The sequence below is a fragment of the Notechis scutatus genome, chromosome 3 (genome assembly GCF_049901735.1).
Source record: "Notechis scutatus isolate UNSWTSFEM ecotype Mainland chromosome 3, rNotScu1.2, whole genome shotgun sequence".
Taxonomy (NCBI): domain Eukaryota; kingdom Metazoa; phylum Chordata; class Lepidosauria; order Squamata; family Elapidae; genus Notechis; species Notechis scutatus.
In genome coordinates this window covers 210,037,387-210,062,366 of record NC_142011.1, presented here as the reverse complement: position 1 = coordinate 210,062,366, position 24,980 = coordinate 210,037,387, and the positions used below count along the sequence as shown (strand labels likewise).

Sequence of the window (24,980 nt, the reverse complement as noted above, 5' to 3'; positions counted from 1 at the left end):
CAGACAAGGAACAATGGAAGGAAACTGAACAAGGAGAGAGATTCAACCTGGAAATAAGGAGAAACTTTCTGACAGAACAATCAACTGATGAAAAGGATGTTGCCCTCGGAAGTTGTGGGAGCTTCATCCCTGGAGGCTTTCAAGAAGAGACTGGACTGCCACCTGTCAGAAATGGTGTAGGGTCTCCTGCTTGGGCAGGGGGCTGGACTACATGACCTACAAGGTCCCTCCCAACTCTGTTATTCTGTGTCTTGCACAGCTATTCCTCTAGTTACTTCTGGAGCCACTTGGCTAGCCCTTTCTTGCCCAGGCCAGGCTATTCAGATGGCTAATTAACCCCTCACTCGTTGCTGATTCTGGGTCACCTACTGTTTAAATACCAAGGCACCAGTCTAGAAGGAAGAGCTCTTGTAATTGGTCTATGATAAAAGAAGCCACCAACGAGTCATATCTTGGTTAGAACCACATTTTCAGGCCTTGCTTTATCAGGCAAGGTATTACAATAAGGAGCAAAGGTGATTCTCAAAATGGAGATTATAGGTGAAGACAACTCGGCTTCCTATCACCTGGGTCCCCTGCTTGAGGGGGGGGGCAGACTAGGTACAATGTATTGTATTGTATATGAATCCCAGAATTCCCCAGGCAGCACCCCACCCCCCCAATATCCCTTCATGCAGGACTGCCACACTCACCCCCCCCAGGCCCCGGGGCCTTTTTGGCTCCTTCCAGCTCCACAAGGAACAGAACAGAATAAGAAAGAGTTGGAAGGGGCACTGGAGGTCGTCTAGTCCATCCCTCTGTTCCCACCCCCCCCTTCCAAAGAAATGGCTGTGCAATGTCTTCCTGAAAGCCTCCACTGACGAGGCATCCACAGCTTCTGGTGGCAAGTTGTTCCCCTGGTTAATTGTTCTCATTTGTCAGGAAATTCCTCCTTAATTGCAGGTGGCTCGGCTGGGGAATTCTGGGAGTTGAAGTCCACCAGTCTGAAAGCGGCCCTCTTTGGAGACCCTCCCAGGTCTCCGGGCTCTTCCTTGGTTCCTCCAAGAGAAAAAGGACTACGCTCCAAGGTTGCAATCCGGCCGGACGCGCGAGCCCATCATCCCCAGCCGGCGTCGCTCCAGGCTCTCCGCAGGACCAGCCTCTTGTGGCGACGACTCGCCGGCCAATCCTGCCTTTTGGCCGCTCTGCCCGGCCCCGCGCTCTCTATGGCCTGGAAGCGGAAGCTGCCCCCTGGCGGCCCGGCGGAGAAGCCTCCTCCTCCTGCCGCTCCCGTCCGCTCGCGCTTCTGCCGCCGCCGCCGCCGCCGCCATCTTGTCTCCCCCGCGGCGGGCTGAGAGAGGCCGCCCCCTCCCCCAGGAGCGGACCCGGGAGAAGACCCGCCCGCTCCCCCCCCCCCGTCCTCGTCGCCGCCTCCCGCGCGGCCCGGCGAGGTAAGGAGGGGCCGCGGAGGCGGGGGGCGCCCGGGAGTGGCGGCGGGCGGGGCGCCTGCTTGGGGGGCTCTCTCCGAGGGCGCCCCCCCCGCAGCGATGGTCCGGGATGGGAAAGGAAGGCCCCGGCCGTTGAGTTTGGGGGGTGTCCGAGGGGAGCTTTGAGGCTGAGGCGGCCTCTTCCGGGGGCGATCGGGGAAGGTTCCCCCCGCAGAGGGGGCTCTTTGGGCGCCCCCAGCCTGACCCCCTATAGCAATCCCCGGGGGACTTTGGGGCGCTGCTCTCTCGCCCTCCCCGTGGGGCAGAATGAAGGAGACCCCCCATCCAGTAAAGGGTCCCCAATAAAGGGGAGAAAGAAGAGGGGGGTCTCAGGCCTATTTGGGGCCGGGTCTCTGGTTGGGGGACACAGAGCAGAGCTTTCTGGCCTTGCTCCCCCTTCCCATGGAGGGAGGACTGGCCCCTCCAGCAGCCCCTGCCCCCCTCCAGCGCCTTCCCTCCCCAGGGTCATCAGACCTGAGGGGACCCCGGCTTTCCTGCTCTTTTCTGCCCCCCACATTCAGCCCGTGGGGGGAGAGACCCCTCCTCGAATCAGCCCAGGCCAAGAGATGGGTGGCTGCTGCACACAGGTTCGGATCTGTGCCCACCGTCAAAGGACCCTCCCCCCCCCCGTTTGCCCAAGCGTGCCAGGTCCTGCTTCACCTGGTCAGGTTTGTGTGTGCAGACCCTGGCCTGGCACGGAGGGGGGGACTCCCGTTAAGGTCTCCAGATCCTCAAACCACCCACAAAAGCTTCCGTCCCTTTGTCTGCTTTAAAATGGTCCTGCTTCGGTTCAGGCACCTCCTGGTCTGAGGGACATTTCATGACCCAACTAGGTAACATCATCAGTCAGGTCTCCCTTCCCTCCTCCTTTCCTTCCTCACTTTAGTGCTCTTTGAGCTTGGTTGTTTCCTTGCAGCTAGATAACATCATCAGTGCTAGAAAATGCAAATCTCACTCCCTTCTAGCACTGATGACACTACCTAGTTGGGTCATGAAAGGTCTGCAAGAAAACCACCAAACTCAAGAGAGGACCAGGGACTCCCCAGCCCCCTTCCTTCCTTCCTTCCTTCCTTCCTTCCTTCCTTCCTTCCTTCCTTCCTGCCTTCCTTCCTTCCTGCCTTCCTTCCTCTCCTTTCTTCCTCTCTTACCTCCCTCCCTCCCTCCCTCTCTTCTCTCTCCTTCTATCCTTCCTCTGTCCTTCCTTCTTTCCCCTCTCCTTCCTCTCTTCCTTCCTTCCGCTCTTCTTCTCCCTCCCTCCCTCCCTCCCTCCCTTCCTTCCTTCCGCTCTTCTTCTCCTTCCTTCCTTCCTTCCTTCCTTCCTTCCTTCCTTCCTTCCTTCCTTCCTTCCTTCCTTCCTTCCTTCCTCTCTCCTTTCTTCCTCTCTTACCTTCCTCCCTCCCTCCCTCTCTTCTTCTCTCTCCTTCTTTCCTTCCTCTGTCCTTCCTTCTTTCCCCTCTCCTTCCTCCCTTCCTTCCTCCCTCCCTCCCTCCCTCCCTCCCTCCCTCCCTCCCTCCCCATTCTCTCCTTCCTGGAAATCCCAGGGACATTTTCTTTTGTAAGCAGTTGGCTTTATAAACATCTAGATCAGGGATGTCCAACTTCGGCCCCTTTAAGACTTGTGGAGCTGGGGAATTCTGGGAGTTGAAGTGCACAGGTCTTCATGGTGCTGAGGTTGGACATCCCTGATCTAGATTGATCGGGTACCTTTGTTCTTATCTCTCTACCTTAATGAAAAGAAGGGGTGACACGAGGGCAGTATTCCAATATCTGAGGGACTGCCCCAAAGAAGAGGGGGGGGGTCAAAGCCCCCGAAGGCAGGAGAAGAAACAATGGATGGAAATTCATCAAGGAGAGAACCAACCTAGAACTAGGAACTTCCTGATAGAAAAATCAACCTGTGGAACAAAGCTGTGGGGGCTCCAACATTGGAGGTTTTCAAGAAGAGATGATTATACAGCCATTTGTCTGAAATTGCACACGGTTTCCTGCTTGAGCAGGGGGTTGGACTAGAAGACCTCCGAGGCCCCTTCCAATAGGATAAGGTTCTGTTAATTCTGTGTCTCAGATTCATGCCCACATCACCTTCTGGATTTATCTCGCTCTTGGGCCCTATCTAGAAGCAACCTTAGGATTCCTCTAACCTCGCATCCTCCAATAGCTACCTGAGAGGCAGGCCTTCCATTTTCTAAACGGTTATCGCAGCCACGTAACTTTTTATAGAACGGGGCATCCAGGGTGTCAGAAAGAACCGTTTCCGGGAAGAAGATGAAAATGACAGAAATGATTCCTTCTCTCTTTCAGGAACGGGGCGATGCTCTAACCGGATGCCTGGGTCCTCGGAGCCACCTCTGTCTCTGCCCCCCTTGTTCCGGATGGAATCTGGCCGCTGACGGTGTGGGAGCACCCCTGCCGCACCTTCCGAGCACCGCTGGGGGGGGGGGCAGCCTTGCACCCCCTCCTCCCTGACACCCCCCCTTCCCCACCTGCCTGGAATGCTGTATGTGCCTTGCTCTGCCTCTCGCAGGACAGTGCCCCGTGGCATTGGGGCGACCCACTGAAGCAGGTACCACCCTTTCCCCTCCTGCTGCTGCTGCTCGGGGCTCCCTCGAGGCGTTTGGGGGGCAGAGGTGAACTTGTTCGTACATTGAGCCCAAGGTGTTACGTTGTTGTGTGAGACATTTGATAGAGGTGGCGGCTTTCCTGACCCCGGAGCCCATCCTATGGAGGTGAGGGGGGGCTGTTGTTGTCTTTTTTTTATGCAGGTAGTCCTCGACTTACGACCACAACTGAGGGCAAGGTTTCTGGTTGAACGAGACAATTCTTGACCGAGTTTTGCCCCGTTTTTATGCCCTTCCTTGTCACGGTTGTTAAGCGAATCACTTGAGTTCTGAGGTTAGTAACAGGGTTGTGAAGTGAGCCTGGCTTCCCCGTTGTCAGAAGGTCCCAAAAGGGGATCAGGCGGTCCCCTGGGACGCCGCTGCAGCCGTCATAGATATGAAGCAGATCACACCAGGATGCCGCCGTGGTCGGAATGATGAAAAGCGGCCCTAAGTCGCTTTTTTCCAGGGCCGTAAGTTCGAACGGTCACTAAAGGAATTGTCGTAAGTGGAGGACTACCTGCATCCCATCACGACAGGTTTCGTCAGGGAACTTCTCTGGATCTTCCTTGTGAAAGTGGAATGTCAGGGAGCTTCTTAAGCCATGAATTGACCCTGCTCTACCTGCAGCCCCTGTGCATCCCTGGGTCACCCTGCCTGGTCCCTGGGCGGCCCTGAAGGGTCAGCAGAGGCACCCCGACTCCAGAGGCAGTGCGCCAGCGCAACCAGTGATGTGCTCAGCGAAAGGAGGCTGCAATCCTGTCGTTGCGGCTTTTTTTCTGGGCTCTCGGGATTTGAAAGTCATCCGGGTGCAAAATGCCCCTTTCAGTTTTATTTCACTTGATTTAGCATCTGGTTTTGATTCCTGATCCAAACTCTGCATATTATTATTGCTTTCTCCCTTCTCTTCCCATTTCATGCTTTAGATTTTAAAACTGCCCTGGAACTTTTCTCTTCAGCTGCATGGCCTAAAGTTTCTCTAAATGTATTTTATTTTATTTATTTTTATTTATTTATTTGTCAAAAGCTTACAATACAACAGAAACAAGAATAAACGTAAGTTTAAATAGAAGAAATAGGAACTAATAAATGGGGACAATAGGACAGGGACGGTATGCACGATGGTGCGCTTATGCACGCCCCTTACAGGCCTTTTAGGAATGGGGTGAGGTCGATAGTGGTTAGTTTGAGATTAAAGGAGTGGCGGGTTAGAGGATGTAACAGCAGAGTCAGGCACTGACCACTCTGTCGCTGAAATTATACTTCCTGCAATCGAGTTTGGAGGGGTTTACATTTAGTTTATATCTGTTGTGTGTTCTTGTGTTGTTGTGGTATGTATGTTCGAGAACCGTAAAGCCTACAAACTTGAAATTTGGCACGTATGTTCCTCTTGGCTTCTAGGTGCTCACTAAGAAAGGATTTTTCAAAATTACCACCAGAGTATTAAGTATTTCCTATATTATTATTATTATTATTATTATTATTATTATTATTATTATTATTATTATTATTATTATTATTATTATTATTATTATTATTATTATTATTATTCTGTGATGCTAAGGAGTTCTACTCTCCCACCCCACCTGGAAAGAAATCTCTTCCAAATGCAAAACACAAGCAGAGGAGAGGAGGTTCAGTTTCAGTTTTACTTTCATAGTTTAGTCCAGAACAGTTGAGCTAAGCCACGCCCAGGCTTCTTGCTATCTCCTTGCTCACACATCAAATACTCTTTCAGTTTCCAAACAGCTCTCAACTCTCTCTCACCCTGACAGAATGCTAGCCAGATGAATACCGATGGATGCTGGTAGGCATAGGCAGAATTCCCCCGCCTCCCCTCCTATTTTCCTCCCCAAAAACTAAGCCCAAGCGCATAGTTTAGTCCTAGCGAATCACGGGGATCCAGCTAGTGTGTATGCTTTGTTTGAGAGCAGAGGCGCAGGCAGTTTCGAACCCTCTTCTGGGGAAGCGCGAGAGTGTAGACTTGCGTACCGCATAGATGGAATTGCCCAGAATCTTATCGGGGCTGGAACCCTTGAGGCCTGTGCTATCACTCTGTGGTAGATAAGCTCAGAAGCGCTAATCTCTGCCGGCCCCGAGGTGTTATCAGTTGTTATGCCAATGTGGGCCGTCGTGTTTTCCTAACTTTCTGCGGCTGGACTCTTGGCGAAAGGCAGAGGCGGAGTTTCAGCCTGGGAAAGGAAAACGGGAACTTGGAAGGAAGTTTGGAGGATGTTTTCTTCCTTTTTTCCTCTGTGGCTCCTGCTTTCAATCAATGCCCTTTGAATCTCTCTGTGCGTGTCCACACAACCAGGCGCGCACACAGGCGCTTCCCAAATGGAAGTTCATCTTGAAATGCCAGGTTGCTTTCTTGGAGCACCAGCCGCGGCCCGGGCTGTGAACGTTTGCGCAGTGGGTTTTCAACACTGTTGTGTCACCGAGTGTCACCCTAACCGAACGGAGCCCAGAATTTCTCTCGTGAAGTGAGACATATATGAGTTTGGACTCATTTTGCATCCTTTCTCACCACAGTTATTAAGTGAATCACTGCAGCTGCTGAGTTAGTCTCACACGGTCGTTAAGCGGATCCGGCTCCCGCTTTGCTTGTCCAAATGGCCGCAGGAGGGAATCCCGTGACCCTGGGACCCCGCGACGGTCGTAAACACGAGTCAGCTGTCAAACATCTGAATTTTGATCCCGTGGCCTGGACTTCCTCAGGGTTCCCCCCCCCCCCTTTGTGAACGTTTCCCTTCTCACCTACAGAACTTCAGAACTAAAGAAGCTTTTTGAAAGGGAAGCAAAACGTTTTCAAAGGAAAACAACAACAAAGAAAGTCCAGTTGCCTTTGGGGAAAAACTGCCTTTGGGGGACAACCAGGAGCTGTGAACCTCCGTAGAGCTGGGCTGGGTTGCATGCAGGCTGGTTCTCTGGCTGCAGCCGTGCCTAAGCCTCCCTCCCTCCCTGGCTCCTGGGTTCCCTGGTTGCACAAGGGCTCCTCAGCCGTCGCGGCCCCTTCCTCCCCCCACACACACACCTGGCCTCAAGGCAGCTTCTCTTCTTGACTTCGTGGGCCTCTGGGTGGAGAGCGTGTACGCGTGGGGCTGGCTGGGGCAAGGCTGTTCCGGTCAGGCAGCCTCCCTGCAGGCCTCTTGGGAAGGCAGCCAGGGGCACAAGCTACTTTCTCTCCGGCCTGAGGGAGGGTTGCTGCAGAATAACGCCGTTGGGAGGGACCTTGGAGGTCTTCTAGTCCAGCCCCCCCGCTCCCGCAAGAGATCCTATACCCTTTCAGACCAATGGCTGCCCAGGCTCTTCTCAGAAACCTCCAGGGCTGGAGCACCCACAACTTCTGCAGGCAAGTTTATTGTTCTCACAGGCATAAAATGTCCCCTGAATTCCAGGTTGCTTCTCCCCCCCTTGATCCGTTTCCATCCGGTGCTTCTTGCCCTGCCTTTTTGTCTGGCTTTCTGGGGCTTTAGAGAAGAGGTTGAGCCCCTCCTCTTGGGGGCAGCCCCTCCAATCCTTGAACGCGGCTGTCGTGATTGATATCGTGGTCCTCATTGTCAGGAAGTTGCAGGGGGCTTCGCTCCTTGGTTCCTGAGGGGAGCAAGGGGCCGGTTTTAAGTTTCTGGGTGTTACCCTAAAAGAGGACCTGACCTGGGGGGCCCACATTGCAGCCCTGGTCAAAAGGGCCCAGCAGAGATTATACTACCTGAGGCTTCTCGGAAAACAACAACTGAATGAGAAACTGCTGGTGACCTTCTACCGCTGCACCATAGAGAGTATCTTAACTTACTCTGTATGGTTTGCCAATTGCACAGGGGCAGATAGGACGGCACTCCAGAGGGTTAATGTCATTGCCCCTCAGAGGATCCTGGGTTGCCCTCTCCCCTCTTTGGAAGAGCTTTGTAGCTCCCGCTGCCTTAAGAAAGTTTAAAAGATCCTCAAGATCCATCTCATCCTGGGAACCCCTTTTTTTTTTTGAACTATTACCATCTGGCAGACGGGACAGGATAATAAAAACAAGGACAAATAGGCTGAAAAACAGCTTCTCTCCCAGGGCAGGAGCTCTGTTGAATTCTGCTGCAGAGTGCAACATTAATGCAATATCAGGGGTTTTCAGTTCAATTGTATTGCATGTGAAGGATGTGTGCTTGTGTTTATTTTCATGGTCATGATGTGCACTGAAGATGGTGTTTGATTTCGTTGTACGAGGTGCAATGACAAAAGTCAACTAATACAACTAATACTAGTTAGTTTCCATCCGTTGCTTCTCGTCCTGCCTCCAGGGGCTTTGGAGACTAGGTTGACCCCCTCTACTTTGGGGCAGCCCCTCAGATACTGTAAGGTGGCTCTCCTGTCACCCCGGTCCTTCTCTTTGCTAGACTGGACACACCCAGTCCCTGCAATCATTCAGCCTCCAGCCCCCGAATCCTCTTGGTTGCTCTTCTCTGCGCTCTTTCCGGAGTCTCTTCTTTACGTTCGGAGGGCCCAAAGTGGGGGCCGTATTCCAAGTATGCCCCCCCTCTGAAGGGGACCAGACCCGTCTCCCCGTTGCCAGGCTCGGCCGGCCGGGGCTCAGCTGGGAAGGGAGGGGTCCTTTCCTCCTTCCCGGAAAACTCGGGGCTCGATGCCCTAAAGCAGCGCCCCCAACCCTTGGGCCCCCAGGGACCGGCTCCATGGAGGGGACCGGAGGAGGGGACCGGTTTTGTGTGCTGCCTGCATCTCGTTGGGGGGGGGCTTTGCTTGTCTCAGGGCTTGTGCTGGACCGTTAAGGCCTGCCCTCTTCCCCAACCGTCCCTGTCTAAGCAGCCCCAAATCCTGAGGGTCTATGGGGCTTTCTGGACCCCTGAGCAGCCGCCTCTGTTCTCAGGAAAGGCCGGCTCCTCCTGTGTGGCTCGAGCTTCCTCAGAAAGGCCCAGGCCATGGAAGGAAGTCACGCGGAGAAGCACCTGGGGGCTTCCTGCTGGGGTGTTTCTGAGCAAGGTTAACGGGTGGATAAAAAAAAACACCAGATAATTTAACACAGGTGTCAACCTTGGCAACTTTAAGACTTGTGGACTTCAACTCCCAGAATTCCTCAGCCAGCAAAGCTGGCTGAGAATTCTGGAGTTGAAGTCCAAAGTCTTAAGTGAAGGTTGGACACCTGATTTAACGGATAACAGATAATCAGAGTTGGAAGGGACCTTCTAGGTCATCTAGTCCAGCCCCCTGCCCAAGTAGGAGACCCTACACCATTTCTGACAGATGGCAGTTCAGGTTCTTCTTGGAAGCCTCCAGTGATGAAGCTCCCACTTCTGTTCTATGGGTTGGTTGTTCTCCCTGTCAGAAAGTTTCTCCTTATTTCCAGTTGAATCTCTCCTTGTTCAGCGTCCATCCATTATTCCTTGTCTGGCCTACAGGAGCTTCGGAGAATAGCTTGACCCCCCTCTCCTCCTCTCTGGGGCAGCCCCTCAAATATTGGAAGGCTGCTCTCCTGTCTCCCCTGGTCCTTCTCTTCCCTAGACTAGCCAGGCCCAGTTCCTGCAACCGTCCATCGTATGTTTCAGCCTCCAGTGTCCCCTCATCATCCTGGCTGCTCTTCTCTGCACCTTTTCTAGAGTCTAGGGCGGACTTCAACTCCCAGAATCCCCCAGCCAGCCCTTGTGCTGTTTTTAATGCTTGCCCTGTCAATCAAGCCTCTTCTGGGTCTTTTCTCCTAGTGAGCCAAGCCACCCCCCTTTTTTTTTTAGGGGAGGGACAGCCTTGTTGTGCCTTGTTTGTGCAAGTGATCGATCTCCTGGCTTGTTTCAGAGCAACTGCAGTGGTGACCGTCACCCTGGGACAGCATGTCGGGCCCGGTACCCAGCCGAGCGAGAGTCTACACGGACGTCAACACCCAGAGGCCTTGCGAGTACTGGGACTACGAGTCCCACGTGGTGGAATGGGGGTAGGTGGCGGTGGGTGGGTGGGTGGGTGCTGCAGAAGGGTTGGCAGGGGGGGTTGCTTCTCCCCCTCCCCCGTGGACCCCTGAAGGAGCCAAGCTTTTCCCCTCCTTGAGCTGGTGGTGGCTTGTTGGCCCGGCCTGCCTCTCCTGGGCTGCGAGGCCGGCCAAAGAGAGGCAAAAATAGACATGCGAACCAAGCCAGGTTGCTTCTCTGTCGCCATATAATAGATGTCATTTTGTATTTATCTTGTCACGTTTACATAGTGGGTACATTGGAGGTGGTGCATGCTGTTAAGAGCTGCATGCAGCGAAATGTCATTTGAATGTATGCCGGACATTCAAAGGGACAATAAAGTTATTCTGTTCTTTGTATCTAAGAAGGAAGGAGGAACCCCCGTAATTCTGAGATTGCGAGTTCATCCGAAGCCCTCTGAATGGTCCTGCCTTTGCTCCCCCCCCCAAAAAAAAATAATAATTCCTGTCCACTGTATATTTAACTTGTCAAGAAGGCTCCACCCCCATTTGCCCCACTTAGGTGACCCCAAGGACACAGATCAACCCCCAAGTGGCCTCAGTGACTCTCTACCAGAGGGGTGTCCAGCTGGATTTCTTCCATCAGCATGGGGGTTCTGCAGCAGAGACAACGAAAAGGAGGCCCCTGGGGGGATCTGTCAGCCCCGGGGGCAAGGGGGCAGCCGTGCCAGGGGGCAAAGGGAGCCTCTGCCAGCCTAAACTTCCTTCTCTTTCCCTCGATTCCCACAGTAACCAAGACGACTACCAGCTCGTGCGGAAACTGGGTCGTGGCAAGTACAGCGAGGTCTTTGAAGCCATCAATATCACGAACAATGAGAAAGTGGTGGTGAAAATCCTCAAGGTGGGCGGTCAGGCGGCATCTGCGGGGTTTGGGGGACACTTCACCCATGCCGCCACGGGCAGTGGGCCAGGGGGGGGGAGATCCAGAGTTGGAGTCACCGTAACCCTAACCCCTTCCCTCCCAAATGGGGCTGATCATAGCAGCGCTTCTGCAAAGAACGGGACAGAATAACAAGAGCTGGAAGGGAGCTTGGGAGGTCTTCTAGTCCAACCCCCTGCTCAGGCAGGAGACCCTATAGATCAGGGGTGTCCAACCTTGGCAACTTTAAGACTTGTGGACTTCAACTCCCAGAATTCCTCAGCCAGCAAAGCTTGGACACCCCTGCTATAGACCATTTCAGACAAATGGCCGCCTCTTTCTTTAAAAGCTTCCAAGGTTGGAGAATTCCCCACTTGGAAAAGTTTTTTAAGAAGAGGTTGGACAGCCAAAAGTTGCTGGATGGGAGCGAAAGTTTTCAACCGGCCTGGGGAATCCGCTGCTAACGGGGAGCCCGCCTGTCAGCTACATGCTGCCTAACATCGCCCTGCGTGTGGTTTCTTGCTCAAATGGTTTTCAGTTGGAGGGGCAGGTTGAGTTGCATGCTGCCCAGAGTCAGATGGGGGGGGGGGGGTGTCCATGCAGATTTGCCAGATGAAGGAAGAGCTCTGCGATGCTTTGAAGTCTGGGCCATGTGGGGTTTGCCACCTCTGGCTCGGGCCTGGCTAGTTCCAGGGCTGCAGGAGAGGTGCGGACGAGCAAGGGAAGCAGAGAAGCAGCAGCTCCATGCATCCCTTGGGCTGCCTTGTCTGAACTGAGCCAGAGGCGGGGGGGGCAGGAGGCGTGGGGGGAGGGTCTGGTGGTCCGGCCAAGGCCCCTGAAGCCGAGCGGTAACCGCAGCAACTGGGCCTTTTCTTTCAGCCAGTCAAAAAGAAGAAAATAAAGCGTGAAATTAAGATCCTGGAAAACCTCCGAGGGGGCCCGAACATCATCAACCTTCTAGACATCGTCAAGGACCCTGTGGTAAGGACGGGAGGCCTTTCCTGACCCCCCACCCCCATTGCAGAGGCTGAGCTGCCGGGAGGGGCTTCACAGCCACAGGCGGGAACGGAAGGCAGGGCAGGGTCTGCCGGGAGCGGGGCTGGTTCTGGATCCTGGGGAGGGGGCATGTTTGGGTCCAGAGCTCCCCCCAAAAAAAACATTGGGAGGTGTGGCTTTCTAGAGCCCGACTGCTAGCAAGGGGGGAGGCTGCAGTCTGGTGTCCACCCTCCCTCCCTAAACCTGGAACATAACATAGAGTGACAGAGTAATGGAGCTGGAAGGGACCTTGGAGGTCATCTAGTCCAAGAGTTGCCAACCTTTTGGACCTCAGGGACCACCAAACTCATCATTTTAAATCCCGCAGACCAGAGACCCTGGGAAAATCCCCAAAAAAGTCTGCAGGAAAATCACCCACCCCATTTTCCTACTGATCGATTGTTCTTTAGTTGGGATCGCAGGATACCGTCTCCAGCTCTGTTCTCAGGGGAGAGAGAGAGAGACTTTTGGCTTCATGCAAGGAAAGCAGCAGAAGCCGCAGAAGTCTTTCTTTCTCTTCCCCAAACTCCGCCAGAAACGAGTCTTTGCCAGCGCAGCCTCTTGGAGCAGGAGGCCTTGCAGGGTCCCAAAGACTCATTTCTAGCAAAGTTTGGGAGAGAGAAAGAAAGACTTTGGCTGCTTTCCTTGCGTGCAGCCAAAAGCAGAAGAAGGAAGAAGCGGAAAGAAGCAGCCCAATGGCCAGGCGTGTGGGGCGTGTGGGGCAAGTTCCCCCCCTCCACACTTTCCCCCCTCCCCTCACTACCACATGTTGTTCGCAATGTGATGCAAGCCTTGTGTTCCCCATGTGGGCGGAGCAGCCTTGTGTTCCCGCGCAGCCTGGATTGTTTTGGGGGACATTTCTCTGCAGACCACCCAAATTGCTGGGTGGTCCCGACTACACGATTGAGCCGCCTGACCTTTCTCTTGCTGAGGGAAACTTTAGGGGGGGTCTTGCCCCATTTCCCAACCTTCCTTGCCACTGCAGTCACGTGAATCCCCGCAGCTGTCAAGTTAATGCCACATCCTATGACTCTGGGACACGGCCACTGCCATAAGGACGAGTCAGTTGCCAAGCGTCTGAATTTTGACCCTGGGGAATGCCGCCACAGCCATAAAGTGTGAAAAATGGTCGTAGCTCCCTTTTTGCAGGGACGGTGTAACTTGGAATGGTCGCTAAACGAACTGTTGCAAGTTGAGGACTCCCTGTAATGGAGGGAGGCAGGGGGCCTTCCTTCTGGCTCCAGAGGTCAGGCCCCACTTCTGACCCAAGGCCACTGGACTTAGAATAACTTTATTATATAACTTTCTTTCTTGCCGTGCGACTCTCGAAGGGTGACCACCTCCAATTATACACGACACAAACGTGGCCAAATTGGTTGAGTTTACTTTACTTTATGGTTGTTGCACCTCGTCCAACGAAATCAAATCCCGTCTTCAGTGTTCGTTATGAGTGTGAAAATAAAACACAAACACACATCCTTCACATTCTATACCAGTGATGGCAAACCTTTTTGTTGTGGTGTGCCGAAAGCCCTGCGCGCGTGCATACCAACGTCCACAATGCAATGCGCCCTGCCCCCTTGCGCGTGTGCGTGCAACTTCCCCCGCTCTGCCCCCTTACCTGCATTGCACATGCGCGCACCTCCCAGCTGATGTTCAGCCTGTGAGAGGCCATTTCCGCCCTCCTGGAGGCTGGAGGGAAGCCTCTGCAGCCTTGGGGGGCCGAAACCCGGGCCCATTTCGGCCCTTCTGGTATTTCTGGAAGGCTCGTTTTTCCGGCCTGCAGAGGCTTCCCTGGAGCCTCCAAGAGGGCGGAAATGGCCTCAGAGAGACCGAAGATCACCTGGGAGGTGCGCCCATGCGCAGTGCAGGCTGGGGCCCGTGTGCCCACACAAATGGCTCCGTGTGCCACGTGTGGCCATGGGTTTGCCATCACAGTTCTGAACCATTGAATTGGGAACCCCAGATATTGCATGAATATTGCACAACACAGTAGAGTTCCTGCCCTGGGATAGAAGCTGTTTTTCAGCCTGTTTGTCCTACATAAATAAACGCAACACCATCTGCCCCCCCTTTCCTCCCTAATGGAGACCAGGCCCAGCCCGGGGGTCCCCCGTGCTCTGTCTCCGAGGCCCCGAATGGCGGCCCCGATCATCGGTTTGGGGGCCCAGGACTTCCTGCCGAGGCCTCCCCTTCGCTCGCCTTGTCCCAGAGAAGAACCACGGTTTGCCCCAGTGAAGAAAAGCGAAAGGAAGACGGGAAGATCCGGTTAAACCTCCTTTTGCCTTTTTTTTGTTCCTTCGTTTTGTTTTTTTCATCCTGGCTGCTCTTTGCTTTCCACCTCCGGACCGCCTGGCGCTGCAGTCTCGGACCCCCGCCCTGGTTTTTGAACACGTCAACAACACCGATTTTAAGGTGAGGAGATGCTGGCTGGAGGAGTGGGTGTGTCGCTGGGTCTGGGCTCTAGCCAGACTGGACTTCCTATAGGACTGGACCTCAACTATACCATAGCTCTGCTGGCTGGGGAATTCTGGGAGTCGAAGTCCAGTCCTGTTAAGATGGCCGCGGTGGCCTGGAGCCCCTCTGGATCCAGTTCTGCCGCTTAATGGTTTCCTGAACTGGGAGGAAGGCCTGGCTCGGGTTTCACCCCCAAACCTCCCTTTCCTTTCTCTCCTTTGGTTTGCGCTTGAAGTCTCAGAGCTGCTCCGCAACGGGAGAGGGAGCGCAGAGATCAGAGCGAGGGCAGGAATGAGAGGAGGCAGCCCTGGGCAGGAGGCCAGTGGGGGAGAAACGGTGCCATTCAACGAAGGGCGCCCCATCCTCCTCCTCCTCCTCCGATGCTGAGTTCCCAGGGAGGGGAAGCAGGTCCCTTCCGGCCCTTGGATTCTGGGGTTTCTGTTCCACAGCAGGAGGAGAGTCAGATAAGAATCAGATTAACAGAGTTGGAAGGGACCTTGGAGGTCCTCTAGTCCAACCCCTCCCCTCGCCCAAGCGGGAGACCCTTCCCCATTTCTGACAGATGGCAGTCTAGTCTCTTCTTGGAAGCCTCCAGGGACGAAGCTCCCCCAACTTCCTTCCTTCCTTCCTTCCTTCCTTCCTTCCTACCTACCTACCTACCTACCTACATATCAGATTAACAGAGTTGGAAGGGACCTTGTAGGTCCTCTAGTCCAACCCCTTCCCTCGCCCAAGCGGGAGACCCTTCCCCATTTCTGACCGAGGGCAGTCCAGTCTCTCCTTGAAAGCCTCCAGTGATGAAGCTCCCCCAACTTCCAAAGACAACTTCTGTTCCACTGGTGGATTGTCCTCACTGTCAGAAAATTCCTCCTGGATCAGTTTCCGTCCATTGTTCCTCCTTTTCTGGCCTTTGGGGGCCTTGGAAAGAGAGCAGGGCCAGTGGGGGAAAGTCCTCCAGATCAGAGCAATGCAAGTGCAGAAAACGGGGCCCTGAACCCCAAAGCCTCCTAGAAACAGTCCTACGACCAGCCCAGGGGGTTGGGGGGTCCCTCTGGCCCCGTTTTTGTACTCGGTGGCTGGGGGTGTTTTGCTAACTGCCCTTCCCCTCTTCCGCCCTACAGCAACTGTATCAGACGCTGTCAGATTTTGATATCCGGTTCTACATGTACGAAATCCTGAAGGTAAGAAGGAGGCAGGCGGCAGAGTCCCCTCCTGGGGTGCAGGGAGGACGTTGGCCTTCCCCCTGGGCAATCGGGGTCCCCACCCCGGGAATAGCCGGGAAAGGTGAGTTTGCCCCCCCCGTGGCGTTTGCCGGGCCTGGTCCTGCAGCCCCAGAGGGGCCGGGAGCCCAATGAAGGAGAGCCAAAGGCGATTCAAGGCCTCGGGTTCAGCCCTTGGCGGTGCCAGCTAAGTGGCGGCGGATCTGGAGCAGGCTGGGCAGAGCTGCCACAGCGGGGTGAAGTTGGAAGCTGCTGCCCACTTTATAAGCCAGCTTGGTGTGTTTGCAAGGTCTGAGCTGTGTTTGCACTGGGTTTAACTGGGACAAAGGGACATGCCAGGGCTGGGTCAGTGGGCTCTAGCCCCAGGGCCGGAGTGGGGAGCCCCGGTCCCTGTATGACGGGTGAACGTTGGGCGTTGAAGTCCACAGGGCATCAAAGGAACCACAGCTCCCCACCAGGGTTTCTCTCCTCCCTTCCCTTCCCTTCCCTTCCCTTCCCTCCCATTGGGCCATGAAATGTCTGCAAAAGACCCCGACCAAGCCCAGAGAGCACCCAGGACCCCACCGTTGTCCTCCCCTGCCCCTCCCCCGCCTCCCCCATCTCTACCTCCTCTTCCACTCCAGAAACCCTCCTCCCTTCTGGCGCTGATGTTATAACCTAGTTGGGTGATGAAATGTCTGCAAGAAAATAACCCAGCTCAAAGAATATCAAGGACCCCCCCTTCCTCCTCCCCTCCTCCCCATGAAACATCCTCCCTTGTTGCACTGATGATGTTCCCTAGTTGGGTCGTGAAATGTCTGCAAAAAAACCACTCAGCAGAGAGAGCACCAAGGACGACTCCTCCTCCTCCTCCTCCTCCTCCTCCTCCTCCTCCTCCTCCTCCTCCTCCTCCTCCTCCTCCTCCTCTCCACCAACTGACGATGTTCCCTAGTTGGGTCATGAAATGTTTATTTTTTACTTGCAAACGTTTCCTGACCCAAGTAGGTAACATTGTCACTGCTCCCCTGAGAGCACCATGGAGCCCACCGTTCTCCCCTTCCCCTTCCTCCTGCTCCTCCCCCTCCTCTTTCTAGCCCTAAAGGTGGCTGGGTCATGAATCAGGCAAGCTCAGTGCCAAGCCCCCCTCCGTCCTTGGCCGAAGGGGCAGCTCAGCCCTGGCCGGCCTTGGGCAGCCTTCAGGGGTCCTCTGGGTGGGGGTGGGGGCGTCCCCTCCTCTACCCAGCCGCTCTCCCCTCCCTCCCAGGCCCTGGACTACTGCCACAGCATGGGGGTCATGCACCGGGACGTCAAGCCACACAACGTGATGATCGACCACGAGCACCGGAAGGTGAGCCCCTCCTTGACTTCGAGGGGGTCCAGAGGGGCCCTGCCCTCCTCCGCTGCCTCGCATGGGGTGGAAGGGAGCCCCCCAGAAGGGAAGCAGTTGGGGGGGTGTGCTGTCTTTGAGCTGCGGAGGGTCTCCCTCCCAAAGGTCAGAGTTGCCCCAAAGGTGCCTTTTTGCCCCCCCTCCTAAGAGGCCGCTGGACTTTCTGGGTTTCGTCTACGTTTTGCTTCTCATCCAAGAAGCTTCTTCCGCTCTGAGCTCGTGTAAAAGGACCTTTGGGACTCGGGGGGCCTTGATGGCTTCTCCCCTTGGCCTCCTCTTGCATCTTCTGACTGCCCGGCCCTCCTAGGAGGGTCTCGGGGGTCTCCAAGATCGGCTGCTTTAAGACTTGTGGACTTCAGCTCCCCGATTCTTAAGTCTTAAAGGGGCCAAGCTTGGAGACCCCTGTCCATGCAGTGATCCCTGGAGAGAGAGAGAGAGAGAGAGAGAGAGAGAGAGAGAGACGGAGAGGAGAGAGAGAGAGAGAGAGAGAGAGATGGAGGGAGAGAGAGACTGACTGACTGACCTGTCTGTCCCCTGGCTTGTCGTGTTCCCCCGAGACAATTTTGAGTTCAGGGCCCCCGAATCTTATTTCATTGTATTTCTTCTCCAACTCTTCCCTCCCGATTCCACGGCCGGCTGCAGCTGCGCCTGATCGACTGGGGCCTGGCTGAATTCTACCACCCGGGACAAGAGTACAACGTCAGGGTGGCTTCCCGGTACTTCAAGGGACCGGAGCTTTTGGTGGATTACCAGGTCAGCCGGCAAACTCAGAATGGGGCCTGCCTGGGGGAGGGAGGAATCGGGGCGGATGGTGCCCCTCCCCGAGCAGAGGACCGAGCTCGGCTCTTCCGTCTTCGGCCGGCCGCTCCCGGTTCTTCCAGTCTGTCCGTGGGCTGGGAAAGACACACACCCCCTTTTTGTGTGTGTGTGTGTTTGCATTCCCCTTGTTTATTTTCTATTTAAACTTTGTTAGGAAGATCCAATTCATCAAATACCCTTAAGTTGTTATTTGTCCCAAGGAGGGAAGGTTAAGCTGTCCGTAGAGACAAGTTTCGACAGACAGGGGACTTTTTTTTTCTGCAGATACCAAACTTTTCTGTCAATATCAGGCCCGTGAAACGGGATGGCCACTTCACAGAGGTCTCCCAACCAAGTTGGAGACCCCCAATATAAAGTGGAACTAACACTTCTTTTGGGCAGGAGGATTTTTCCAGTCCATTCATATACATCATATACGAAAACTGCTTGAGGCTTCTATGAGTATTTGGCGCTTCAGGCGAGGTCCAACTTATTCTGAGTTGCTGCTAGTTGGTCCGGCAGCCGTCGCTTGGGCTGGGAAAGACCTTGAGCCACTGGGCCACCTCTGTGCCCAAGAAGTGTTAGTTCCACTTTATATCGGGGGGTCTCCAACCTTGGCCACTTTAAGCCTGGTGGACTTCAACTCCCAGAATTCCCCAGCCAGCTTTGCTGACATGGCCAGGGCTCTCCAACCTTGGCCACTTTAAGCCTGGAGGACTTCAACTCCCAGAATTCCCCAGCCAGCTTTGCTGACATGGCCAGGGCTCTCCAACCTTGGCCACTTTAAGCCTGGAGGACTTCAACTCCCAGAATTCCCCAGCCAGCAAAGCTGGCTGGGGAATTCTGGGAGTTGAAGTCCTCCAGGCTTAAAGTGGCCAAGGTTGGAGAGCCCTGCTTTATATAACGCCCTGGGAAGGCCACACTTGGAGTATTGCATCTGACTTTGGTCACCGTAATATAAAAAAGATGTTGAGACTCTAGAAAAAGTGCAGAGAAGAGCAACCAGGATGATGAGGGGACTGGAGGCTCAAACATACGACGGACGGTTGCAGGAACTGGGCCTGGCTAGTCTAGGGAGGAGAAGGACCAGGGGAGACAGGAGAGCAGCCTTCCAATATTTGAGGGGCTGCCCCAGAGAGGAGGAGGAAGGGGGTCAAGCTCTTCTCCAAGGCACCCGAAAGGCCAGACAAGGAATAATGGATGGAAACTGAACAAGGGGAGAAGCAACCTGGAATTGTGGCTGAATTTGACGCCAGCGAGGACAATGAGCCAGTGGAACAGCTTGCCCCTAGAAGTTGTGGGTGCTCCGTTCCTGGGGGGGCTTTCAAGAAGAGACTGGAGAGCTCTTTGTTTCCAATAGTATAGGGTCTCCTGCTTGGGCAGGGGGTTGGACTAGAAGACCTCCAAGGTCCCTTCCAGCTCTGTTCCTCTCCTCTGGGAGGAAGACTCCACGAGGCCAGAGTCTCTGGCAGCCGAGCAACCTTCCTGGCGAAGTCCGGAGGGCGACAGGACCTTCCCTATATTTGCAAGAAGGAGGACATCCTGGCAGGGCGGGGGAGTAAACTAGCCCCCACCCCGAGTATCCAGAAGGGGGGAGGGGGGACCAGAGATGGGGAGGGGGTGAAGCTTCCTGAAGGTGAAGTCTCCCTCGTCCTCTGCCTGGGGAGGCCGCCTTGGGCCTGGGCCTGTCCTGCTGCTGCTGCTTGCGTCGCCCCATGGCCCCCCTCGCCCTGGTCTCTCCCACAGATGTACGACTACAGCCTGGACATGTGGAGCCTGGGCTGCATGCTGGCCAGCATGGTCTTCCGCAAGGAGCCCTTCTTCCACGGGCACGACAACTACGACCAGGTAAGCCCCCCCCCCCCACCCCCGGCCAGAACTGGCACCGCCTTTTGCCCCTCAGCCTCCCTCCCTCCCTTCGCCTTGATCCCTCCTCCGGGGCTCCTGCCCCAGAATGCCCGGCTCCCTCCGGCCTCCCAGCCTCACGGACAGGAAGCCAGAGGGGGAGGCCTTGAACGGGGCTGCAGGAGTCGCTTCTCCCTCCTCCAGGCCTTGGTTGTCCCAAGGGGCTTTTCCCAGAAGAAGCACCTGGACATTTGTGCTTTCTTTCTTTCTTTCTTCCTTTCCTTTCCTTTCCTTTCCTTTCCTTTCCTTTTTTTTCCTTTCCTTTTTCCTTTCCTTTCCTTTCCTTTCCTTTTTCCTTTCCTTTTTCCTTTCCTTTCCTTTCCTTTTTCCTTTCCTTTCCTTTCCTTTTTCCTTTCCTTTCCTTTTTCCTTTCCTTTCCTTTCCTTTCCTTTCCTTTCCTTTCCTTTCCTTTCCTTTCCTTTTCCTTTCCTTTTCCTTTCCTTTCCTTTCCTTTTCCTTTCCTTTTCCTTTCCTTTCCTTTCCTTTCCTTTCCTTTCCTTTTCCTTTCCTTTTCCTTTCCTTTTCCTTTCCTTTCCTTTTTCCTTTCCTTTCCTTTCCTTTCCTTTTTTCCTTTCCTTTTTCCTTTCCTTTCCTTTCCTTTCCTTTCCTTTCCTTTCCTTTCCTTTCCTTTCCTTTCCTTTTTCCTTTCCTTTCCTTTCCTTTCCTTTCCTTTTCCTTTCCTTTCCTTTCCTTTCCTTTTTCCTTTCCTTTCCTTTTTCCTTTCCTTTTTCCTTTCCTTTCCTTTCCTTTTCCTTTCCTTTTTCCTTTCCTTTCCTTTCCTTTCCTTTCCTTTCCTTTCCTTTCCTTTTTCCTTTCCTTTCCTTTCCTTTCCTTTCCTTTCCTTTCCTTTCCTTTCCTTTTCCTTTCCTTTCCTTTCCTTTCCTTTCCTTTTTCCTTTCCTTTCCTTTTTCCTTTCCTTTCCTTTCCTTTCCTTTCCTTTCCTTTCCTTTCCTTTCCTTTCCTTTCCTTTCCTTTTCCTTTCCTTTTCCTTTCCTTTCCTTTCCTTTTCCTTTCCTTTTTCCTTTCCTTTTTCCTTTCCTTTTTCCTTTCCTTTTTCCTTTCCTTTCCTTTCCTTTCCTTTCCTTTCCTTTTCCTTTCCTTTTTCCTTTCCTTTTTCCTTTCCTTTTTCCTTTCCTTTTTCCTTTCCTTTTCCTTTCCTTTCCTTTCCTTTCCTTTCTTGTTTTGCTTCCCATCCAAGAAGCTTCTTTGGTTTCTGGAGAAGTCCCGGAGAAGCTTCCGGGATGAGAAGGGAAACGTTTTCCCAAGAACAAGGGAGTCCACTCGCCTTTTGGGGAGGAGGCCGAGTGACTCTCCCTTCTGGCTCCTTCCCTTCCCCAGCTGGTGCGCATCGCCAAGGTCTTGGGCACCGAGGACCTCTATGACTACATTGACAAGTACAACGTGGAGCTGGACCCCCGCTTCAACGACATCCTGGGCAGGTGGGTGAGTTGGCGGGGACCCCTCCCGGGCACTCTGTGTGTGTGTGTGTGTGTGTGTGAAGAGCGGCTCCAGGACCCTCTCCCCTTTTCCCTCCGGGCCAGGCATTCCCGCAAGCGATGGGAGCGCTTCGTGCACAGTGAGAACCAGCACCTGGTCAGCACCGAGGCCCTGGACTTCCTGGACAAGCTCCTGCGCTACGACCACCAGGCGCGGCTGACGGCCCGGGAGGCCATGGAGCACCCCTACTTCTGTGGGTAGCAGCCTCGGCTGGGTCCCCTCCCCCCCTCCCCCCGTGTGCCTCAAGCCCCTTGGATTGGAGCTGTGTCACCTGGCGGCCCCTCCTGCAGAGGCTTCCTGGCCTGCCCTGCTGCTCCCGCCCTGCCACCCCGATGCTGCCATCCTGCCCTGCTCCCCTGCTGGGCTCAGCTGCCCCCTCCTGGGTGCTGAGAGGGCCTGAGGCGGCCTGGGCAGGGGGAGCCGCCCACCTGCGTCACCGCTGCTTCCCCCTCTCTCTCTCCGCACAGATCCGATCGTGAAGGACCCGGCCAGGCTGGCCTCCTCCACTGTTCTTTCCTCATCGAACACACCTGTCAGCTCGTCCAGCATGTTGGCAGGTAGGCACCTGGGCTGTAGCTGGGTTGGGGGAGGGGAGGGGGGGCGTGCCAGCCGTACCACTGGGGGCTTTGGCTCCTGTGTGCTGTTCATCCAGGGAAGAGCATGGATGAGCCTCCTTCCCTCACCCCTTCTTTCCTCCTTAATCAGAATGGAGCTAATGGAAGGGGCCGTGGAGGTCTTCTAGTCCAGCCCCCCCTGCTCAGGCAGGAGACATTTCAGACAGTTGGCTCTCCCGTCTCTTCTTAAAAGCCTCCACCGATGGAGCAGCCACAGCTTCTTGTGGCAGGCAGTTCCACTGGCTAATTGTCCTCACTGTCAGCAGGGAGTTTCTCCTTCGTTCTGGGTTGCTCCTCTCCTTGACTAGTTTCCATCCGTTGCTTCCATCTCGTCCTGCCTTCAGGTGGGCTCCCCTCTTCCTTGGGGCAGCCCCTCAACCCTGCCCTCGTGCCACCCCAAGTCCTCCCTTTCCCAGACCATCCGTGCCCAATTCCTGCAGCCGTTCTCCCTCCGCTTCTGTCTTCCTTTCCCTTCTTTCTCTCCTCCTGCAGGAATCGCCTCCATGGCAGCCTCTCAGCCAATGGGTAGCTTGGCCGCCTCCCCCGTCATCGCCTCTCCAAATGCGCTGGGCTCACCAGTCCCTGCGGCCGCTGGAGCTCAGCCCTGACCACCGGGAAGCCACGCCCGGCTTTGAGCACCGCCGAAGCCTCAGCTGTGCCGTCCTCCTCCTCCTCCTCCTCCTCACCCCACCTGCCCGCCTTTGCATGGCGCTACTGACGCCCGGGGAGGGTAGGAGGACGGCCAGGCATGGCAGGGCGGAGGGCTCCTGCATCTGGATCCCGAATTCTTTTCTTTGTTTCTGTTGAGTGTGTCGAGGAGCCACCGCCACTGCTGCTCTTCCGCCTCCTCTCCTCGGCGGGGCCACAAAGGCAGACTCTGGTTGCAGGCCGAGGCTTCTTCTCTGGGGTGATTCGTGTCGAGTCCCGTCGGCTGCATTCTTCCCATGAGGGTCGTGGTTAGCGATGCAGCTACAGTGTAGACACCTGAGCGGAGAATAAAATTTATTTTCTATGTCCCTACAAGGGGCAGGTGTTGGGCCCTGCTTCTTCCTGGGGGAGGGGATGCCAGAGCGTAGGGTGTTGAGGTATTCCCCGTTAGGAGAATGAGTGCACTCAGGGAAACGTAGTGAGAGTGGTGATGAATTAACACACAACCAGCACACAGATCCACTGAATAGTAAAAATGTAAGTTTTACTTCCTGTAAACGGGTAAAGGAAGTCCAACAAACAGCCCAAATCATACACGGTTAAAGCAGTTAGTATCATCAGTCCAGGGATAATCCAAAAACGAAGTTCTTTTCTTTACCAGTATCATAAACAAGTAAAAGGAGTTTGCGAACAGTTGCAAGACTCACAGCAATTCAAGCAGAATGACGATCAGGCAAAAGGGAAGCAAAGGAAATGCAAAAAGAACAAACCAGGTTTCTGGCTCCATCTTATGGCCATTGGAGGAACCTCAGCCAAACACAATTGCAGCATTCTCTTAAAGATACAACAGTATGAAATGACTATCCTGGTTTATATATTGCCAACCCAACTGTTAGGTGACTATCCTTCCTAACATAGGGGGCTCCAACTCTGGCTACTTTTGAGACGGGGGGACTTCCACGCCCAGAATTCCCCAGCCAGCCATGGAAGCTTCCACCACCCTTGGGCACATGCTGGCTGGGGAATTCTGGGAGCGGAAGTCCCCCGTCTCAAAAGTGGCCACGGTTGGAGGCTTCTGCCGTAGCAGACACAAGAGATGAATGCCTGGAGGCTTTTGGGGGTCAAGACAAGGGGGCTAGAAGCGGAAGACCCAGGCCTTGGAATTTTGCCCTGGTCTCCCTCCCTTTCCAGGCCTGGTCTCGGGCTCCTGTGGGTTGGGCACAGGGGAGGGAGGTCCAGTCCGGGGATTTCTATGGGGCGCTTGGTGGGGTTTGGGGGAACCTTCTGCAGCCCAGGTGGGACTGGCTGAGCCCTTCTCGAGGGCTGGGTGGGGGTGGAAGGAGGCGGCCCCTTCCCGGTCCTTCAGTTGGAAGCTGCTGTCATTGGGGGGATTGAAAGGGCACTCGGCCCCAGAGGGGGCATCCCTGGGGTGCCAACCCTGCAGCTCAGGAGATCCTGAACTCGGGGAGCAACACAGACTCCCCCACACCTTTCAGGTTGTCTTGGCAGCAGACCTGCCCCCGTCAGGAGTGGGACGCAGGTGCTGCCCGCAGGGGTGTTTTCCTGCAACCTCTGTCCAGGTGTCCCTCATCTGACACAATGGAGCCCAAGGTTTCCGTGGCTAAAGAAGACCTGGTTTGTCTCGTTCCCCTCAAGGGTCAACTAGGGGGATCGGGATTGAAACCACGGAGACAAGGGGCGGGGAGGGGGGTCTGCAGAAGGCGGATCCCCGTAACGGAAAAGCCCTCCTCATCACTTCCTGCCTCAAACGGTTTAGGGCAGGAGGCTCCAACCTTGGCCACTTTACGGCTTGTGGACTTCAACTCCCAGAAGTCCTCAGCCAGGGAGTTGGAAGTCCACAGGTGGGCTTCACATAATTTAACGACCGTTTCGCCTAGTGCAGAACTGAAAATGTGAGCAGGCCCAGCCGGTGGTCGGAACTACCGGTACTGCCAAACCGGTCCAAACCAGCAGCAGCCCGGCTCTGCCCAAGTCGTAAAGTTGCCAAGCTCTCTCTCTCTCCCCCCCCTCTCTCTCCCTCCCTCCCTCCCTCCCTCTCTCTCTCCCTCTTCCTTCATCCCTCCCTCCCCACCTCTCTCTCTACTCTCTCTCCCTCTCCCTCCCTCTCTCCCTCCTGCAATTCCTCCTAATATCTCACCTGAATCTACTTCCTTGTTTGTGATTATGATCTTTTGAGATCACAAAGTTTCTTCCTCTGTTGGACCCTCTTTTTCGCTATCGGAAGATCCCTGCCCTATAGCCCAATAGTTTTTGTAAGTTAAATATGCCCAGTTCCTTTCGCTGTTCTTCACCAGATAAGAGAAAAAGAACAAAGCCAAAAATGCAGAAAGAAAAGGAAGAAAAAAAAAGAAAGAAATACAAAGAAATGATTTCTGATTTTGCCCCCCTAACGGTTATACCTTTAAATTGACCTCTTTGTTATGGCTACAATGCAACTTTCATTTTTGGCACCTTTAAAATAAATTGTTTTTAAATCCTCAAGCCCGACAAAGCTCAAGTTAAGGGTTGGCTGATCCCCTTGTGGCCCCCTTCGAATATGAA

General features: G+C 54.5%; 1 protein-coding gene across 2 annotated transcripts; it reads left to right on the top strand.

Moving 5' to 3' along the window:
- Positions 1 to 1,196: 1,196 nt before the first annotated feature.
- On the top strand, positions 1,197 to 22,793 carry LOC113429965 (casein kinase II subunit alpha-like). 2 transcript variants are annotated; one of them, XM_087958928.1, is made up of 14 exons: positions 1,197 to 1,430; positions 3,768 to 4,029; positions 9,854 to 9,989; positions 10,749 to 10,860; positions 11,758 to 11,859; positions 14,278 to 14,328; positions 15,492 to 15,551; positions 16,834 to 16,917; positions 17,599 to 17,709; positions 19,501 to 19,602; positions 20,998 to 21,098; positions 21,201 to 21,349; positions 21,624 to 21,713; positions 22,263 to 22,793. In XM_087958928.1, exons 3-14 carry the CDS (start codon positions 9,889 to 9,891, stop codon positions 22,376 to 22,378), a joined length of 1,179 nt encoding a protein of 392 aa, XP_087815054.1. In that variant the 5' UTR covers positions 1,197 to 1,430; positions 3,768 to 4,029; positions 9,854 to 9,888; the 3' UTR covers positions 22,379 to 22,793. The 2 variants fall into 2 exon arrangements, with proteins under 2 accessions (XP_087815054.1, XP_087815055.1); XM_087958929.1 differs by having other exon boundaries at positions 9,793 to 9,989.
- Positions 22,794 to 24,980: the final 2,187 nt, after the last annotated feature.

Bases quoted from the DNA above. Each gene is read 5' to 3' on its own strand.
- LOC113429965 (XM_087958928.1), top strand. From the start codon at position 9,889: ATGTCGGGCCCGGTACCCAGCCGAGCGAGAGTCTACACGGACGTCAAC. The intron at 10,861-11,757 runs GTGGGCGGTCAG...CTTTTCTTTCAG, and splicing joins TGGTGGTGAAAATCCTCAAG to CCAGTCAAAAAGAAGAAAAT. The intron at 14,329-15,491 runs GTGAGGAGATGC...TCCGCCCTACAG, and splicing joins TCAACAACACCGATTTTAAG to CAACTGTATCAGACGCTGTC.